This window comes from Sorex araneus, chromosome 4 (assembly GCF_027595985.1).
Source record: "Sorex araneus isolate mSorAra2 chromosome 4, mSorAra2.pri, whole genome shotgun sequence".
Taxonomy (NCBI): domain Eukaryota; kingdom Metazoa; phylum Chordata; class Mammalia; order Eulipotyphla; family Soricidae; genus Sorex; species Sorex araneus.
Genome location: NC_073305.1, coordinates 141,751,468 through 141,773,455, shown reverse-complemented (window position 1 = coordinate 141,773,455; position 21,988 = coordinate 141,751,468). Strand labels below are relative to the sequence as shown.

Below are 21,988 nucleotides of genomic sequence, written 5' to 3'. Positions count from 1 at the left end.
CACTGTCAAAATTAATATCAAAAATCTTGAAATCATGTCTACTTCTCTTAATTATATCTTGATCGATATTTCTATAGGCGTATGGAACATACTTAGCTGTGTTCTGGGCTCTACGCCTGGCTCTACACTCAGGGATTACACCTGAAGAACTCCGGGAACCCTATGGGGTGCTAGGTATCAAACCTGGGTAGGTCACATGCAAGACGAGTGCCTTACCTGTTATACAATCTCTCTGGCACCTCATCTCCTATATGTAAACCATTAACAAATCCCACTTCTTTGCTTTCCAAATACATCTAAGATTTTAGAAATTCTCAACACTCTCACCCTATTCTAAATGTCATCAGTTATTTCCTGGCTTTGGTAATAGCCTCCAAATTGGTCTTTCTCTTTTGAGAACTAAAACAATTGATTTGTGTTCCCTTCAGTCTCTTCTTCATATAGCAGAGATTCTGTTAGAATGTAAATCATAACATATTCCTCCTCAGCTCAAAACTGCCAGTGATTCCCACTGGTTCTTCTCACCATATAACCCATACAATTCTTGTTTTTGTTACTTCACAACTTCCTTTTCACTCACTGTCAGTTATACTGATCTTCTTTGTTATTCTTTGTATCATGTATTGACATTTAGAGAAATTATTTATATGAACAAATTTGCTGCCATTTAATAAAGATTTTAATCATTTTGGCTATTTACTATTAATGAATTAATTTAGTTTTCCATTCAGTATTCCTTGCAGAGCTAATTTAGACACAACAGATTTTCAGGTGTTGTTAGTCTGAAAACATTTCTATCACTCATTAAAATATAAATTATAATCTTGCAGGATTATTGATTGCATGTTCTTTTAAAATTTTTAACTTTTTTATTGAATCACTGTTAGATACAGTTACAAAGCTTTTGTGATTAAGTTTCAGTCATACAATGATCAAACATCCATCTCTCCACCAGTGTATATTTTCCACCACGAATGTCCTCAGTATCCCTCCCACCACCTGCACCCTACCCTACCCCCTGCCTCTATGGCTATTGTTTTCCTTTTTTTACTCTCTCTCTACTTTGGGAATTATGGTTTGCAATACAGATAATGAAAGGCCATCATGTTTGGTCTTTGTCTACTTTCAGCACACATGTTTTATCCTGAGCAATTCCTCCAACCATCATTGACTTAGTGGTCCCTTCCCCATCCCAACTGCCTTTTCCCTCATCACATGAGGCTGACTTCCAACTTTGAGGCAATATTCCTGGCTCTTGTCTCTAATCTCTTTGGTTATTAGTCTCACAGTATGTTATTTTATTTACACAAATGAGTGTAGTCATTCTATGTCTGTCCCTCTCTTTCTGACTCATTTCACTCAGCATGATACTCTCCATGTCCATTCACTTATAAGCAAATTTCATGACTTCATCTTTCCTAACAGCTGCACAGTATTCTGTATAGTTTTACCAAAGTTTCTTTAACCAGTCTTCTGTTCTTGGGCACTCGGGTTGTTTCTAGTTCTGGCTATTGTAAACAGTCCTGCAATAAACATACAGGTACAGATGTCATTTCTACTGTGCTTTTTTGCACCCTCTGGATATAGTCCCAGAAGTGGTATTACTGGGTCATATGGATGCTCAACTTCTAGTTTTTTAAGGAATGCCCATATTGTTTTCCAAAAAAGTCTGGACCAGTCAGAATTCCCACCATTCTCCATTCCATCAGTTTACAAGCAAGTTTCATGACTTCATCTTTTCTAACAGTTGCACAGTGTTTCATGCCATAGTTTCTTTTTTTAAAATAAATTTTAATTTTATAAAGTTGTTCACAATAATTAGTTACATTTAATACTCAAACACCAATCCCACCACCATTGCATCTTTCCACCATCACATTTTGAATATTTTCACCCCAAATCCCAAACTGTGCCCCCAAAGCAGAACTGAAGCAATTAATTTTGTGTTGCTTGTTATGAATAATCTGCTAAAAATGGTCCAATATAGTTTTCTTAGAGGAAAGTGTGTGAAGATGTTGTATTTCGTCCTGGAGACATTAACTTCTGTATAAGAGATTACAAACTTGCTTGTTAAACCCAGTCAAAAGTTGTGTGCTACTCTTGGTACATCAGTGGTGTTGAATAGGATTAGTCATTCCAAGAATTCTAAAATTTAGAATGTAATTATACAGCAGATTCACTTATGGGTGAGGCCTATGTTGCTTTTTTCTGGGAGCTTTATTCCTGAGTCTTTGGCCATCAATTCATGGCCATTGATGAGATTATATGGTGCAGGGACAGTTTGTGGGTGTGACTGACAGGCTACAGGTAAACTTAGGAGATGGGGGGAGAAGGCTCATTCCTGAGGAGGAAACTAGGACATTTCAGTCACAAGTCCCACATACTTGGGATTTTCTGTAGATTCACTCATGGGTGAGGCTCATCAGAGCCTGTGCAGAGTGGCTGTGAGCATGATGGTAATTGGGTTCTGGAGGTTTTTGGCTACTGGGGCTCGGTTGGGGTCAGGAGGGAAATTGAACCAGCCCCCCTCGGAGTTGCCTGAGTGAAGACAGCCTGGCACGAGGTCTGGACCACTGTAGTTTCTTTAACCAGTCATCTATTCTTGGGTTGTTTCCATATTCTAGCTATTGTGAACAGTGATTGCATTTTTTATGTTAAATGCACCATTCTTATTCTCTTCTTTTTTGTTGAATTTTGTTTGAAAAATATGATGTGAATTTTATACTGTTCCCCTGTATCGGAGGCTTCTCTCTTGCCACTGTAAAAGTCAGTCTCATTTTGATTCTTCCCACTTTTTAAACATTTTTTATTAGAGAATCACTGTGATGTACAATTACAAACTTATGAACTTTTGTGTTTGCATTTCACTCATACAGTGATCGTTTACCTATCCCTCCACCAGTGCCCATTCACCTCCACCAATGATCCCAGTACCCCTCTCACCACCCCCACCAATCCCCCACCACCCCACCCTGCCTCTGTGGCAGGGCATTGCCTTTTGTTCTCTCTCCTTTTGGGTGTTGTAGTTTGCAATAGAGGTATTGAGTGGCCTTTATTTTCGGTCTATAGTCTACTTTCAGTTCGCATCGATGCAAATGTGTCCTACTGGTTTTGGTTAATTTTGTTTGGCACTTTTTAGACCTCCTGAATCAATGCACAATTTCTTCTTCGTCAGACCCTACATGTTTCAGAAAATAATTTCTTCCATTAATTAGTCTTCCACTTTCTTTAGTTCCTCTCTTTCTGTAATTCCCATGATTTAGAAGTTGTTGCTCTTATCTTGAAGATTTCTGAGGCTCTTTGATATGTTTTACGAAGACCTGAGGATAAGCCATATCATTTTCTGTGCCAGGACTTCAGGTTCTAGTTTACTAAGACCTTCATTTGCCAAAATACATAGCAACCATGAGGAGTAAACACTATATGGTCATTCCTATTAAACCCTTCCTAATAAAGAGGGTTTAAATTCAACAATCTGAACTTAAAATAAATCTGGCATTCTTAAAGACCATCACAATATATTTATTAAGCTTGAATACTGGAATATTGGAGTACAATTGATTTTTTTCCCCCTGAAGATAAAAATTCTCAAAGGTTTGTGAATCTGTATTTCAGTTTTGACAAATTGTGATCAATCTAGAAGTATTCTCTGAGGTTTGTTAGGCAGTTTCTAGAAAACTTCTCTCTTCAGGGTAGCAAAAGCCGAGTGCCCTTTTCCTTTCCTATTGAGCCTGTAGTGAAAACCTTTTTATAGTTAATGAAGTAGGATTAGTTGGTATGTTGATACTTGAGATAATGTACATAATTTTTTCTAAAACTCTGTCAATCCCTAAGATTCTCTAAATATATTTTGTAATAAATTTTTCCAAAATGTGAAAGTCTTGTCAAAAATTTAACCACTAGGATAATTGATGACTTGTGTTTTTTAATGAAAAGTACAGAGAATAAATCTATCTTGTATCCATATATAACTATATATTTATCTATTAATATTTCATCTTTCTACACGTGTGTTTATGCATGCATAAATGTACATTCTATCTAGTCTTGTTAGATTTCTTTTCAATAAATACTTAGAACATTTTAAACATATATCAAGATATTTTCCTTTTCTCTTCTCTTTAAAATCAGTTCTTAGCATGTTTCTCATTACTCTTTTGAAAAATTTACATAAGTAACACTGAACTTTAGTTAGGAATGTTTTCCTTGAGATACCCCTTAACCCAGTACAGATATATTTCTCTTTGCTGTCTGTGTTAATGGAAGTCTGTCTTTATTTCTCGACTCTTTAGTGCTCAGAAATCATTAGGCACATTTAGAATCGCAGCATAGAATAATTCTTGAGTACATAAGATTTCAGCTTCAAATATACCTAGGTATGAGTTTGCAGTCTATTACTTACAATCTTATTAACTATTCCTGTGAGTAGGAGGAAACTTTGTGAAATGGAAAAATTATAATAATATGTATCACTGTATCACTGTTATCCTGTTGCTCATCGATTTGCTCGAGCGGGCACCAGTAACATCTATTGTGACACTTGTTACTGTTTTTGGCATATTGAATACTCCATGGGTAGCTTGCCAGGCTCTGCCATACAGGTGAGATACTCACGGTAGCTTGCCGGGCTCTTTGAGAAGGACAGAGAAATCGAACCCGTGTCTAAAAATTAGAAAGAGAGGGGCGGAAGTATCGAATCCAGGTCAGCTGCGTTCAAGCCAAACGGCCTGTGTACTTTCAATAATTGCTCTGAGTGCTAATTTAGGTGATTTCCTGGAAATTAATCATATGAAAAGTGGTAGAAGAAAAACATACATATATACATATTTAATTTTAAATATATACCTATACTGTATAGCTTGGTAAATTCTGCTTCACAATGATAAGAGAATATCATTGTGATACCGAGAGTATTCTGCCTGCACAGCAGAGCCAGGCAAAGCTACCCGTGCCGTACTCGGTATGCCAAAAACAGTAACAACGATGGTCCTCATTCCCCTTATCCTGAAAGAGCCCCCTATAAGCCATCGGGCTACACTAGCACATGACAGGGATGAATGGAGACGTTACTGGCACCTGCTTGAGCAAATCAATGATCAACACATGTTAATTATCCTAAACTGAGAGACTTAAAGCTAAAACACTTGTGTTATCTCATAATTTCTCTGGCCAGGAGTTCAGGTCCAGCTCTGATAGGTCTGTGTGTGCTGGGTTCTCACATAGTTGCAGTCATGGTGCTGGCAGATGTACCATCTGAAGATTCTAAGGGAGGATGACCTACTTCTAAGCTCCCTCAGATGACTGTTTGCCAGAAGGTGGTATCTACGGCACTGTTGGGTTTAGTTTCTTGCTGGCTGTTGGCAAAGACTTCCCTGTTTTCCTTGTAAAATGAATCTCTTTTTAGGTTAACCTGCCACATGGTCAACCAGAGTGAGCAAGCAAGAGAGAAAAAGGGCAGACTTAGAGTATGATGAAATTTCTGTCTTTTATAATATCTTGGAAGTGAAACCCGTATATTCTGGAATTTAGAAACTGCTTGAACCGCTTGTTCCATAGTCTAGGACTAGTCAGCTGTTTATCTTAACCATTTTGCATTTATTTTACTATTGAGTGAATTTAATATGTGGCTTAGCTATTTTAGCTGACAGAACTTCAATATTTTACCATTATTTTGTCCATTATGTTTTTTGATTACATCTCATTTCAGACTGAATAATAAAGTTTACTGTTATAATGAATAGTTTAAAAGACTCCATCTTGTACCATAGTCATATTTTATATATAATACAAGGTGATTTTCTTAAAATACTGGCAAAGAGAATTTATACTTTTCCATCCTACAGCTCTTCTAGTTCAAAAGTTATTCACCTAGTGATAAAAATGTGGGAGATTTTATGTGCCAGCTCTGTATGTGCTGAACATTTTCTCTGCACACACTGAAGTGCAAAGAACTAGTGACATGGTCCAATTTACAAAGGAAGATGAGGAGCATAGTCTTCTCTGTTTTCCTGGGAATAAAAGAGCAAATTGAACACTGAGCAGCTAGTTTTACCTTGCTTCTCACTTAAATATGTTGATTGCATTAAAAAATTCCATATATGTACAGATCACACACTGTTCTTAAGTATTGACTATTTAAAATGTCTTCAACTAAATTTATTTGATTTTCAATTGAAAAATATAAATTATGTATAGAAAGTGCAAATATCATAGTATAATTGTTATTAAATATAAACTGATCAAGCAATATACTGAGCAGCCATTGCGTCAACCAAGAATAAACACATGGCAAGTATTACAGAATCCCCTGAGTATGGTATCATTGACAGTTTCCCGCTATCCTCAATTTGACAATATCTTACCCTTAATTTACATTTTCTTCTATTACTTTTTGTTGACTTCCTTTCTTAATGAAGATTTTAGACATGAGTATCTGCTGTAGCTGTAGCTATGTTCTAGCTCATGTTCATTTCTTAAATCCTTATACTTCTTCTCCAGTGAAACTACTCTTCCTGCCACAAATGCCACAGATAACTTCCTTATTGCTATATTTACCAACATCCATTAGTCCATTTTCTGCTGGACTTTGCTATTTGACACTATTCCTCAAAATCTTTGACTATTAGAATGTTCTCATCAGGTTCTCATCTCATTGTTCTGACTGATTTTGTTTTCTTGCAAGTATTGACTACATGACTAATTTATACTTAAATTATATAATATATTATTTAATGGCAAAGATCAGATTATTTCAGATATTTATAGCTCTATGAAGTATGTGATACTCTTGCTCTATAAGTGTGTGTGTGTATGTGTTTGTGTGTCTGTGTGTCTATGTGCCTGTGTCTGTATGTATGCGCTTTTATTTTCAGTTTTGGGGCCACACCTGGAAGTGTCAGAACTAACTCCCAGCTCTGCTCTCAGAGATCACTCCTGGTGGTTTTCGGAGACCATATGTGGTGTCATGGATTGAAATGGGGTCAGCTAACTGCGAGGCAAGCACCCTACCCACTGTACTGTTCTGGCCTGATGCTGTTGCTCTTTTATCTGTGTAATATTCATGCAGGGAATGGAGGATCACAACATTGGAGTATGTTTATACTCTAAAATTATAATCTTATTAACTACTTACAGGAAATGATATACTTTGCATTGATTTTATTTTGATGCTTAATAGATCAGTGATGTGGCACATAATTAACAAATGATAGTTCAGTAACAAGATGCTTAGAATTTATTTCAATAGTTAATGTTTTCCTAAGTAATTCTCTTGTTTTCTCTTATTGCCCAGGTGATGCCGGATTAAAAATTCATCTGAATGATCAGGTAGACATGGCAGCACAAGTAGCCTGTGGAATGGCTTATCTCGAGTCCCAGAACTATATTCATAGAGATCTGGCTGCCAGAAATGTCCTGGTTGGTGAGCATAACATCTACAAAGTGGCAGATTTTGGACTTGCAAGAGTTTTTAAGGTGAATTTTAAATTGTTAAAATTTATTTTTTAATCAAGTCATCATGATTTACAAAGTTGTTCATGACAGATTTTCGAGCATAAAATGTCTCAACACCAATCCCACCACGTGTCAACTTCCCTTCACTAATAATCCCAGGTTCTTACCTACTTCCCAACCTGCCTCCTTTATAGGCTGATTTTAAAGTTTGGTCCTGGTAGTTTGGGTCTCATTCTTATAGTGTGTTGGGATCTGTGGTCTAGATACATATACAACACCTCTATACCACCAGCATGCCTGAGGTCCCTGACCTCTCTGCCCCTTTTACCTCCCATCTGTCTCTTATTTTCCCCTCTATTTATTTCTTTCCCTATCCATCTCATTTCTATATTTAGAGTCAAGGATAATTGAGGTATCCTCCCTTAGATGCCTGACATTTCTTGGCCACTTATTCTATATAAGCAAGATAATCCAGTATTTGCCCTTTTCATTTATTTCACTGAGCATAATATCCTACAGTTTCATCCAAATTGCAGTGAACTGCATGATTTAATCATTATATATAACATGTATATATTGCATTATGTATATGTGTATATATACATTTATACCTTTAAATATAGTTAGATTTGTTTTTGTTTTAATTAATTTTATAAAAGCTCAAAATTGTAAGTAGATCAGTAGATTTACAAGTATTCTTTAAAATAATGGTCCATTGATGACTTTAGTAGACTGTCTTTATGGATAAACTACCTTCCATTTCTGTTTCTTCCCAAAGGCAAACAATTACAAACCAGATCGAAAAGTATGTAAATTTAAGTCTGTATTTTAAATTACTTTAAATTAATGTTTTATTTAGTTCCAGTGACCTCTGCTAATGTGTCTCTATTTCCCTTACAAAAAGTATATTTTGTACAGTTACCCTATTCACCTTTCTTCATTTTATGCAAGACTAATATGTATGCTGCTAAAGTCAAGCATATATTGAATTTTTCTTAGCCCTTCTATCACTTCAGCTATTGTTGATGTTGTTAATGTTATGATGACAGAGTTGCACACATGTCTAACTATGATTGTGGTGCACATAAATTATTTATTTATTTATTTATTTTATTTTATTTTATTAGTGAGTCACCATGAGACAAAGTTACAGACTTACAAGTTTTCATGCTTACGTTTCAGTCATACAATGATCAAATGCCCATCCCTCCACCAGTGCCCATTTTCCACCACCAATGGTCCCAGCATAAAAATGTTTGTTAGATGCCACGAAGTAGGTGGCAGTGCCTTAACCTATGCGTGTTGCAAGGCCGAAGCCTCTTCAATCCTTGTCAAGGGGAGTGCTAACCTTCTCTCCTTTCATACAACACTGCACATAAATTTTTAGGTGTAGACCTTGATTGCAGTGTTCTCACATTTATTGACTATTTAATCTCCTTCTACATCTCCCCTTCCTTCCTGTTTCATGACAGTGCACCAAAAGGAAGTGATACAAGAGACATATTATTGGATGTTTTCTTCTGTTTATTTTTTTCTATATTTAATTTTTAATTTCCACACTGTACCCTTAAAATATGGGTGTGGAATATAAAACAAGACAAATAAATGATTATCATTTTATATTCATGATGTTATTCATATTTTCTTTTCTAATGAAGTAATGTCCCAGTAAGCTGACATATTAAGTAAGATCATTTGTATTCCATTTTAGAAGACTAGAAAGTTGTGTAATGATAACCATCTAGGTCAGTAGCCTTTTTTTTTTAATTTTTATTATATCACCATGTGGAAAGTTACAAAGTTTTCAGGTTTATGTCTCAGTTATACAATATTCAAACACCATCCCTTCACCAGTGCCCATATTCTACCACCAAAATCCCCAGTATACCCCCCGCCCCCGCCCCCCCTCAACTGTATAACTGATGAATTTCACTTCATTTTCTCTCTACCTTGATTACATTCCATATTGCAAAACAAAACTCACTATTGTTGTTGGAGTTTCCCCCCAAGGAAGACAGCCCTATTAAGGAAGCATTTGATAATTGGTTTGTCATTAAAAGATGGTATGTTTTCAGTTCTTAGAAAAGGTCTAACGCGGCCGCGCGGCTCGGATGTGTTCCAGTCCCGCAACCCAGAGCCGTGTTAGTTGCTGCTCAGTGTCGCCAGGGCTCCATCTGGAGAAGGTGTACCAGCTGTACCTCCTCCGTCTGGATCCCTGGTGTTGTTGGCCCGGATTCGGGTCGGAGCATTTCTCTGGCCACGTTGCTCACCAGACTGCCTGGCCTCTTCTCTGTTGAAGGTGGCAAGCTAGGTCAGTAGCCTTTTAATGCCAGAGTAAATCAGTAAATAAAATAAAAAAATTAACAATTAACACTCTTAATTGTTAATTTTTTAATTTTTTTAATGTAGGAGTACTGCTAATTATTCAGCCATTGATTAAGATGATTGAATTGGGCATAAAATCCACAGTACTTTTAAAAATTCAGAATGTTAATTTAATTAATTTTTTATTACTATTTTTTAATCACTATGAGATGCAGTTACAAAGCTTTCCTGTTTGAGTTTCAGTCATACAATGATTGATCATCTAACCCTCCACCAGTGCACATCCTCCACCACCAAGATCTCCAGTATCCCACCCATCCCACCCCTCCCCCTGCCTGGTAGACAATCTCCCCCATACTATGTTTGTATTGCTTGTTATAAATAGAGTAAGATGTTGCGGCTGCACTCTCCTAGAATTCCAAAATTTTAGAGAAGTAAGGTTTGGAGAAATCTCTGTAGCGAGTTTCTTGGTTCTGAAATTCTTCTGTGTAGTTTCTGGAACCTAGCCAATAAGGAGCTTAAGTAGCAGAAGGCAGCTTGTGGGCTTGACCTCCAGGGTCCCTTGGGGCCAGAATATGTGTGTGTGTGTGTGGGGGGGTGGAATGCAGTGGGGATGAGAAGGACTGGCCCATTTACTATCCCTTGAGGCCTGGAGTTTGCTGTCACCGAACCCGCGTACCTGCACTTCTCATTGGTTATGTAAGTTGGTGGGTTTTTAGGGGGCAGGTGGACGGACAACACTTGCCCCTGTCTGAGGCATCCTGTAAAGTCAGCCTGGCTAAGTCTAGAGGCATCTCTGCAGCGAGCTTTCGGTTCAGAGATTCTTTTGTGTGTCTCTGGATCATGGCCCTTGTTTCCATCTTTTCCAGAGAAATAAACTATTGGCATATGCCCTGTAGGGCATGCCCACAGTGTGCCACTGGCCCTAATTGTGGCCTTTGATCTCTTTCAAGATTTATGGATTTCTAAAATAAGGCCAATAAAATGAGCTTGCATAGTTGAGCTGGAGGTGGTTTGTGGGTGTGGCTCCCACATACATAACTTTTGGCCATTTAGTTTCTTGATAAACTTGGCCCCAAGTTATTGGGGTCTGGACAAAGGTATAGCGACAATTTTAGGATATCAGGAAGTCTAAAGGCACCATCAGGCTGTTGATGCACTTGCCCCACAGATACAGGTTGACCTGCTGGTGGCAGGCTTTCACTTTTTAAAAATTTGCTAAAGTCTATACATAAAGGTGTGTATCACATTATACGAATTTGCCCATATGCAATAAAATACTTCCTGTGTTATTTTTAGTGCATAGTAGATTCTCAAATGATATTTTATTATTTTCCACAGATTTTTTTCAGGCTTGTAGGCATGATTTGAAATCTACTGCTATAATTATGATTTGAACTGATCTTTTAGAAAACCTTTACCTGTAAAATTTAGTGGGACATTTTCAGTGGGAATGAATAGTGGCACAAAAAAATTAATTTAGCCTTATTTCTTAATGTATCAACAGGTAGATAATGAAGACATCTATGAAGCTACTCCTGATATTAAGCTTCCTGTAAAGTGGACTGCACCTGAAGCCCTGGTTAATAAGAAATTCAGCATTAAGTCCGATGTGTGGTCATTTGGAATCCTTCTCTATGAAATCATTACTTATGGCAAAATGCCTTATGGTGGTGAGTAATTAATTCTGAAGTGGACCTTTCAGCTGCAGGTCACTTACTTAGGTGTAACTATAATGCTTTGCCCAGACTTAGAGGGCAGAGTTATGAGGCTGACCATACCATATACCAGTAGAAGTATAATACATAAAATTTGATGATGATGATTTGCATTAATGAGGTTGTAGATTGCCTCTTTCCCCTTTGCTCTTGAATTGCAATCTTATAGACACTACTTGCTGTTGAATTTAATATAATCTCTGGAGCTGGGAAAAGGGATGGTAAACCTATAGTCTCTCATATCATGAACAGCTTTATAAATATCTATCTCACAGTGATTCAATAATAAAACCTTAAAATAAAAACATATAGTGTTTCCAAAAGAGCCAATTTGAACTTTAACTTGCTTTTTTGTTGGTTCTATTCTATATTTTTTAGGTATGAGAGGTTCCGAAGTAGTGCAGTTTTTGAATAAAAAGAATAGACTTTCTCAACCACCTCAATGTCCCCAGAAATTCTACAACATCATGTTGGATTGCTGGAAGGAAGACCCTAAGGAAAGGCCAAAATTTGAGACACTGCATTATAAATTTGAGGACTATTTTGAAATAAACTCTCCATATGATACAAGTTACTACGAAGGTTAAAATTGAAGAACACAAATAAAGAAGTAGCGAGATAGCTGAATTATCAGTCCAGAAATAAAACCTTATTAATCAAATCAAAATTCAATACATTCAAATGATAGGGTAAATTTGGTCATTCTTATATAAAAAAAAGGTGTGTTTTACTGATGGGACACTACAGAGCAATCTAAGATGATATGTCATTTTCTCACTTCCTGGAGAAATCAAACATACTAAACAGCACCTATTTTCTTTTTATGAGATACTTACATTTATATTTATTGTTTGAAATACTGATCAAGAAAGTCAACACATGATAATCAATTTTTACTCAGTGACTATTGTAGGACTTTCCTGTTTACTGATTAAAGTGGCTATTCATTATTCCTCAGAATGTTGAATCCCATCAGTCTGTTATTATGAAGAAATTTGATTGTTTTGCTGCACAGCAGGACCTGTGTTTTGAGACTTCTTTTTTCTTTTAAAATATCTTGTAACTACATTGATGGTAAAGCCATGTTAAATGACTTGATTGTACTTGGAGTAATTGCACATATTTTTCCCTTTGCTACAAAAGAGAAGTAGATGTTGAGAAAAGCATTAAAATCTCTCATTTTGTTTAAGGAAATGATGGAATTTTTTTATACCTCAGTATGTGTCATCTAAGAATCATCTATATTAATTTTAATCTCAATGTTGAGAATTAGATTGCAAAGCTGATGAGTTATTATCTATGGAAACATACAATAGCAACTAATATTCCACAAGTCCTGAGAAATAGTTATAAAAATCTTTTGGGAAAATAAGAGGAGAACATTATGATTGCCGTGGCCTAGGATTTCTAAATAATAATAAATAAATACTCTTTTGTCTGATAGTCCATTGTTTTAAATTGACTACAAAACAGTTCAAGCTCTGTTTCATATCCAGAGGCTAGGAGTAATTTATGACCTACCTTATAAAACTGTATTTTTCATATGGTGGGGCAAAAGGGTTTTTACTCATTTTGAATTTGTATTACTTTTATAAGAATACTGTTTTCTAAGCACTATCAAACTCTCTGCCTCATGAGATGACTAGGAAGAGGTTTCTAACTATTCCTTAAAATAAAGTACATACCTCAAAGATGTTCTGATGTAAAGTGATATAAATAAAACAAATCACAAGAATACAGAATATTTCTGAGTTTATTCTCTCATCTTTCTTTAGAATTTAATCACAAACATATCTAAATAATTAGAAAAACTCCCATTCACAATAGATTAAGTAAATCCATAAACTCTCTTACTAAAAGACAGGAGGTTAGATATACTTCAGAAACAATAGTAGCAGAATGATATTAAGACCCATATCCTTTTCAGACTTATCTTTCTGTTATTAACATTGTCTTCAACCTCATGGTCAGAAGTAGTCGTCAGAAAATTGGCCCCCTGTTTTCTTCATCTATGTGGAGAAAATGGTAAACCTTTCTGCACTTTCAACTTGCATAAAAGTCATTCCCTTTCTGATTGAGAAAATTGGGGTCATATGACCCAGACTAGACCAATAATAACCTTAATGTGAATGTTATATGCTAATGGATTCAAAAAGAGTTTTGCCATTGAAACTGGGAATGTGATCATCTTTCTTGAATACAAGGTGAGAGGTTGTCTCATATGAATGAAATTAGAGAATGGTAGGTATTACATAGATGTCCAATTATTTAAAAAGTTCCCTAAGTGAAGCTACTATTATAAGCATAATATATCAGATTTATGTAAATAGAATCAAACTGACTTTTAGGTAACTGAATCATATGGAACTAACAATATTCATGAATATAAGGTATTTTTAAAATATATCCAACACTATCTTTTTAATAAGCTACCATATATAGGACATTTTCAATTATTTAAAATTGACTAGTGAAACTGAGAATATACATAACTAGTTATTGAAAGTGAATAGAAAATCAATCATTTTATTTGAGTTTGTTTTTCAAAGTTAATCTTACTTTAAAACATATAGGTTTGAATTAGAATATTCAAGTTTTATCATGAAAATTCAACTGGTATATAATTTGTCATTTTTCTGCTGCTGCTGCTAATAATAAAATCTTTAGTATGATCTGATTTGGAAATGTATGAAGAAGGTTATCTGATCTTGTTTCAATACCACCTGAAACTTGTTTAACTTACTCCATTTGATTCTTGGAGACATTTATGTTCAAGGTTCTGTCAAAGCAATCTATTATTCTTGTTTTTGCCTGATGGATCATGGAGAAAAATAATGGATTCAGTTATGAGACACAGTAATAGATTTTTTTAAACTGACATAAATTTCTTTCCCTGTATAGAATAAAAGAATCAGGAAAAGATAAGCTGAATTTTTCTACAATGAGCCAGCTCTTGTTAAATTTACTTCCCATAAATTGTATCAAAGGACTTTTTATGAAATGTTTTATTTATGTGATTTGGCGGTGGTGGTGAGGGATGTGAGTACATCATTTCATGTAGTATTTCAAATCTCTTTTGACAAAAACCTAAGAGTTTTTCAATAGGAAAAATATGAAATTCCATTAAACATTTTAAAAGGCTAGAAAGGAAATAAGCTTACCATGCCTAAGGTCAAAAGAGGCACAGAGTAGAATCTTAATTGTTGTGTAGCTTCAATATATATCATCAAAATCTGTGTAAACAAACAGTAAAGTTAGAGTTGCCGGCAGTCTGCACACATGCTTTTTAGAGGAGAGTTTTAAAGGACACCAAAAAACAACCTGTGGGAAGATGGCAGGTGGGTTCAGACACATTGTCTACTCACAACATGTGCTGCACGGGGACGGCATGGATCAGCTGAAACATAAGGGACTCACACTCTCTGGACTCTACAAAGACCCACAGGGAACCATTGCTCTTGGAAGGATGCATTTTCTCACCAAGCTGAAACTTCCTGGAGGAAGTAGGGCTCAGCAGGTGATCCAAGGCTTTGCCAAGCATATGTCCTAATTGCAGTGATGTTTTTCAGGATCTTAGTGGACCATATGGCTTATGGACCAAACACCCTGGCTGTTAGTGCATGTGAGATGTCTCTTTGTGATCATACGTTATGTGAAACAAAATGGTGATGATTTGGTACATTCAAATTATGTCATTATGATTTTTCAATGAAAAGGGTCTTGTATATCAGGATTGCCAAAAGCACATTTGAAAATATTCCATTTTTGTATTACGGAGAAGTTTGGGCCTGTATTTTTCAATTAGATAATAAATTCAGAGTTGTAAGATAAAAAATTCTGGAAGGTTGGTAGAAAATGCAAATTCTTAAAACTCATGAACCTAGCAATATGTTGATTTTCGTATTTTCATTTTTTTACTGCCTACTGTCTCATTAAACTATTTCTTATTTTTTTCTATTAAGAAAGTGGTAAAATATATTCTATTATTCATACATTTAGAAATTGTTAAAAATGTAGAATAAAATAGTAATAGGATGTAAATTGAATTTCAAAACTTTGATTTAATTTGGCTTCAATCTTCACTCAGGTATTCTATCTATATAGGAATTATAAGATTAAATTATAAAAAAAATACCCAATTATTTTCACTTGTTCATTAATCTAGACTGCTAGTTAACAATTAGTCATTTGAAGCAACATTTGTCATGTAACATTTTTTCAGCTCATGAAAAATAATCAGCTCTTCCAGAAAAGGGTAATAAATATCAAATAAATCTCATTATGTGCATTATGTTATAGGGTTTTTAAGTCATGTTGCTTAATAATAGTGAATTTATATGATAGGAGGAAATGGTAAAAACAACTAAAAATAGTTTGGAAGAAACTAAGCATTATCTTCTAATATAATGTGCTGAGATTTCTAGAACTTAGATTTTGATCGTATTATTTCTGAACAATAATGTTACATAATGTTAACCTAATTACATTTAATCTTCATTGTCTGCAAATTTCACGATTAAAGATACAATAGCTTTTCATCTTTATTTAAACTACATTTTATTCTAGATTCAGAAAGTATTAGAGTGAGTCAGATCAGTATACTTTAAAAGTACTACAGTGATATGTTTAATCTCTAAGAGGTCTATATTTCTTTGTTGTGCACTTTTTTTTTTTTTTTTTGGGTCACACCTGGCAATGCAAAGGGTTACTCCTGGCTTTGCACTCAGGAATTACCCCTGGTCATGCTCAGGGGACCATATGGGATGCTGGGATTCGAACCCGGGTCGGCCGCGTGCAAGGCAAACGCCCTACCCGCTGTGCTATCTCTCCAGCCCCTGTTGTGCACTTTTATTATCTTTATATTGTATAATTACATTTGAATGTATTTTTCACATGATTACTATCTTAACACAATGATTTAAAATTTATTGTTAATATACTTATTTCATGCTATCATCCACATTCAAATGCAAATACTACACAAAAATTCCATATCTGGATTTTAAAATAATATTGGAACATACCCAGAGATGGTTAGGGGCTACTCCCAGCTTGGTGTCCATCAGTTATGTACAGTGGTGCTTAGGGGACCATGTGGTGCTGGGGATTAACTAGGTCACCTCCTGCATGCAACCAAATGCTGCAGTCAGTTGAACTTTCTCATCGGTCCATACCTGGATTTTAAAAAAATATGACGGCAAAGAGTTTTTTTGAGAATATATTTTATTCTAAGTGTTGTGTCCTTATTTGCACTGAATTTGTTCATTATATCAATCTGATTTCTTTAAGTTTGACTTTAAAAGTTGACATTATATTTCAGAGGTCAAAATGATTGTGAATCCCTGACATGCATTAAATTAAATTTTATAACAAGTGAAATGTTTTCTATTGACAATAGAGTGTTTGGATATGTGTGGTGGAAAAACTAAATCTATGTCTTCAGAGCATATGATTTTACCTATTCCACAAACACACTAAAAGTCATCTGCTTCTTTTCCCTTTCTCAGAAACTTAGGCTGACTAGAGAAACCATAAAGTTATGTTGCCTCTTATTCTCTGTGAGAATAAGAGCTCTTACAGATTTTATGCTAGAAATTAAATACTTGGGTTTAGGAAATACATATGCCACTTGTACCTGCAACTTATTGGCTGCCATTACATGTTTTCTCAGAACAAGAAATGTTGGGTAAATAATTCTACCTTGTCTCCAGAGGTGGAATGCTACAGATACCCTGTAAACAGAACTAGCACTATTGTATCACGTTAAAAAAAGTAATTTTTAAGGGATGCTGAGTCATGGAAGGTTACGTGCACTTATTATATTTTTTTACATGCACACTCAAAATAATTATTTTATTTGGGCAGCATTATTATTCTTTCATTGGAATGTTGGACTAATAAGCTAAAGTCAGTCTCAGGGAACTTACCATGAATATCTGCTGTGATAGATACTGAAGAGAAAACAATTAATATGACAATATCTTTCAGGAAGACACTATGGGTTAACAGTGTTGATAAGTCTTGAAATGACTATAATACAAGGTAAAACTTAAGAAATAATCAGTTGGACAACACTTTATCTCAAAACAATTTGGGATCTTTTTTTACAGAAACAAAAAACAGGAAAAACTTTATAGTATTATATTTTTGGTCAGAGTTCCAAAATAGTAAGTTTGCTGAAATTCTTTTCAAAACCATATTCTGACTTTCTTTAAAAAATATTTATTTATTTTTTTCTATTTTCCCCCTTACTTTATATAAATACTGTGGTTTACAAAGTTGTTCAGTATGATTTGTTATAGGCATTCAATATTCCAACACCAGTCCCACCATCATTACACCTTCCCTCCACCATTGTCTTCAATTTTCCCATCACTCCTAAGCCTGACCCCAAAGCAGATCCTCAATAATTTATTTAGTATTGCTTGTTATCAACAAGGATCAAAAATGTTTTGTAAAGAAAGTTAGCAAGGATTGTAGTATCTCACTTTCTAACAATTAAGTCCTTGTAGAAGAGATTACTAATATGTTGTTGGGCTGGAGTGACAGTAAAGTAGGTAGGGTGTTTGCCTTGCACACAGCCGACCTGGGTTCGATTCTTCTGCTCCTCTTGGAGAGCCTGGCAAGCTACCAAGAATATCTTGTGCACACGGCAGAACCTGGCAAGCTACCTATGGTGTGTTCGATATGCCAAAAACAGTAACAAGATGTCTCACAATGGAGATGTTACTGGTGCCTGCTCGAGCAAATTGATGAACAATGGGATGACAGTGATACAGTGATACAGTGATACAGTGAATATGTTGTTACAGGTTAAGCCTTCTGTGTTTATATTTTGTTAATCAAGATTTGTTGCCTTCTACATTATCACTGTCACTGTATTACTGTCATCCTGTTGATCATCTATTTTCTCTAGCAGGCACAGTAACTTCTCCATTCATCCTAGCCCTGGGATTTTAGCAGCCTCTCTTTACTCATTCTTCCCAATGGTGCCACATTAGAGGTTCTTCAGGGTCAGAGTAATGAGACCCTTCATTGTTATTGTTTTTGGCATATGAATATGCCACCGGGAGCTTGCTAGGTTCTCCCGAATCCAGAAATCAACCTGCTGAAAATGCAGGTATGTAGGTTTTTGTGACAGATATCGACAGGCTTTCTCTGTGTCTAACTTCCCCTACCACCCTGTACTTCCAGTCGTTCTGGCAGTGACATCCACATCCCCAAAGCCGCTGGCCAGTTGAAAATTTAACACCAACTGTACCATCCAGTTAAAAATTCTGGACTGGACTGCCTAGAGCAACATCTCCAAACTCTACAACAGTGATAACCCAGTAGTAGCACACCAGATAGGATCTTGACAAACCAAACAGTGAAGGCTTAACCTGTAACAATATCTTAGTAATCTTTCATGTTAACTCTGAAATATATTAGCACGGAAATTCTTTTAAATTATATAACATCCAATCTGGTGTATAACTCCTGGTTTACCAGTGTTATGGAATTTGCATGTTTCGAGGCCTTATTTTTGTCTGTGTGCTCCAGGAAATCCAATATTTTTGATGAGATAATACAGCTGGAGTTAAATTTTTAACTGGGTGGCAGTTTCGGGGTGTGTGCCTGACTGCTGAGGCTTCTGAAAGAGCAGGGAGATGGGGGAAGGCATCCCATCTCTGACTCTATGAAAGATTAGACATTTTAATCATAAAATATACATAATTGAGTTTTTCAGCACATTGACTTCTGAGTGTGGCTCATCTTGAGAAGTGGTGTTTGGCCTGAAGCATGGTAGCAATTGTGGAGTATAAAGTTTTTGGATGTTGGGGTTCTGTTTGGGTGGGCACTGGGCTTAACTGTCTCCATCCAGGGTGAATGTGCGACTCAACCTTGTATGTGCACTTATTTATCCATTGTTTTTCGTTAGCATTTTATTAATTTCTTAAGCAAAGATGGTTGAAAGGCAGCTGACACTAAAATAGAATCTTGAGTAAAGTAAAAAAATCAGAGAGAAATAGTCAAGATTTTTCTAAATTTATAATCTACCCAGGGAACCAGAATGAGTCATAGAATCTCAGTTCACAAAGCTATGTGTAAGATATTATCTTCTTATTTTTACTCTAAGAATTGTTGACAAACTGATATCTAATAGTCACTCTCTTCCTGACTCTTAGTAGCAGAACATGTTTAATTTTTGTTTTTGTTTTGTTTTTGGGTCAGATCTGGCAATAATCAGGACTTAGTTCTTCTAGCTTTGTGCTCAGGTGGTCTTGGTATATGGGATGCTGAAGGTTGAATCTGGGTTGGCTGTGTGCAAGGCAAATTCTCTACCTGCCCTATCTCTCCAGTCCCAAATTTTTGTTTTATTGAAGCCCAGATAAGTTTCCATTTATGCCCTGCTTTTGCTACAAGGACTTGGTTGCCAAAGAAAAGAGAAACTTGTTTGGCAGGACTCTAGGAAGATTTCCATAAGAGGTGGGCAGAGAACGGTATTGGATTCTTTCTTGTCTTTTACCCTCTTGGTTAGTCTTAGGCCTTAGTAGTCATTTTAGACTATAAAGAAATCCTTATAAATAGAAATTACTTGTCAGTAGCATCTGTTCTTGATAAGAGGAAAGCTGTGATACCAATCTTAGAAATTCTACTACTGGGAAAGAAGCTTATACTATTTAAACAACTGTTACTACAGTTTTAATTTCTAGATATTGGAATATGAAATTTCTGAACGGTTCATTGTCAATTTAAGAGAAAAATTCTACAAAGTATGAGGAAATAAATAGTGAATTGCCCCCTTCTCACCTCCCCTGTGACACACACACACACGCACACACACAGAGTTCATGGTGCTTATGACACATGCTTATGTTTTGGGAGATTGAAGTTGTCTAGTGATAATATAAGAACATCACCTGTTCTTACAGTTATCAACTCTCTCTCAGATGAAGTAAATTATTGTTTATGGCACTTTTATATTTTTACACTCTTTTTGGGTCCAACAGAAGCAGCTGACTTCTCTGCCTCAATAGCCTCATGAACAAGAGCATTCTCCACGAACCATTCCATGTATTAGGAACACTCTGAAATCTTTTTCCTTTTCCAGGCTGTATTTTCAAGCCTCTGTGTTTTTGTATTGTTCAAACCATCTGAGAGTTCTCTAACTCTTCTTATTCAAATCTCATAACAAGGCACTTCCAATATTGTGGAAATCTTTTTAGCTCTTCCATTTTTGGAATCTTGAAGTTCTTTGAAGGCAGTAGAATTATATTAAGTTGACCAGAGGACTGATAATGAATTTACTAATTATTAGATTTTCAAAGTCTAATGACAAGAATTTCACTCCTTTTTAAAATTTCCTCCTACAATAATCTAACCTTTTGATAATGGATACTTTAAGGTCAAATACCTATACAAAGAAAATAACAAAGTACTACTTCAATAAATAAGAGAGGGCACTAGGAAATGAATAGGTAGGATTAACATTATCAATGTGGCAATACTCCCCCAAGGACTATATAGATTTAATGTGGTCCCTATAAGGATACCCATGACATTCTTCAAAGAAATAGACAAAGCAACTTGAAATTTATATGGAACAATAAGCCCTCACGAATAGCCAAATAAATCCTTGGGAAAAAGAAGATGGTGGCATCACCTTCCCCAACTTCAAACCCTACTACAAAGCAGTAGTAAATAAAACAGCATGGTATTGGGCTAGAAACAGACCCGCAGACCAACAGAACAGAGTTGAATATTCTGTCACAGACTCTCAAATATATTATCACTTATTCTTTGAAAAAGGAGCAAGGAATATAAAGTGGAACAAGGAAAACCTCTTCAACAAGTGGTGCTGGAAAAACTGGACAGCTACCTGCAAAAAAATGAACTGACCTTTGTCTAATGCCAGGCACAGAAGTCAGATCAAAGTGGGTTAAAGACCTCAATATCAGACCTGAATCCATAAGGTACATGGATAAAAATGTAGGCAGAACCCTTCATGACATTGAAGCTAAAAGCATCTTTAAGAACAAAACAACACTGACCAAGCAAGTGAAACAAACATAAACAAATGGGACTACTTTAGACTAAGAAGCTTCTGCTCCTCAAAGGAAACAGTGACCAAAATAGATAGAGAGTCCACAGAATGGGAAATAATATTTACCCAATATCCCTCTGATAAGAGGTTAATATCCAGAATATACAAGACACTAGTAGAATTGTACAAGAAAAAAACCTTCTAACCTCATCAAAAAATGGGGAGAAGAAATGAACAGAAGCTTCCTCAAAAAAGAAATACAAATGGCCAAAAGGCACATGAAAAAGTGCTCTACATCGCTAATCATCAGGGAGATGTGAATCAAAAAAACAATGAGATATCATCTCACACCACAGAGACTGGTACACATCAAAAAGAACAAGAACAACCAGTGCTGGCAGGGATATAGGGAGAAAGGGATACTCTTTCATTGTTGGTGGGAATGCTCACTGGTCCAGTCCTTTTG

The 21,988-nt window shown here is 35.7% G+C and overlaps 1 protein-coding gene and 1 non-coding gene across 2 annotated transcripts in view; one reads left to right on the top strand and one right to left on the bottom strand.

The window, feature by feature from the left end:
* Positions 1–21,988, top strand: part of FRK (fyn related Src family tyrosine kinase) — a 207,926-nt gene that overhangs the window by 93,934 nt on the left and 92,004 nt on the right. The window contains exons 6-8 of the mRNA XM_004621761.2: positions 7,292–7,473; positions 11,285–11,450; positions 11,874–12,077. Coding sequence (XP_004621818.2) covers positions 7,292–7,473; positions 11,285–11,450; positions 11,874–12,077 — 552 coding nt within the window. The remainder of the gene's footprint in view (positions 1–7,291; positions 7,474–11,284; positions 11,451–11,873; positions 12,078–21,988) is intronic.
* Positions 8,701–8,822, bottom strand: LOC129404730 (U6atac minor spliceosomal RNA). Its single transcript, XR_008630087.1, has one exon. It is a non-coding gene; the product is annotated as a U6atac minor spliceosomal RNA (small nuclear RNA).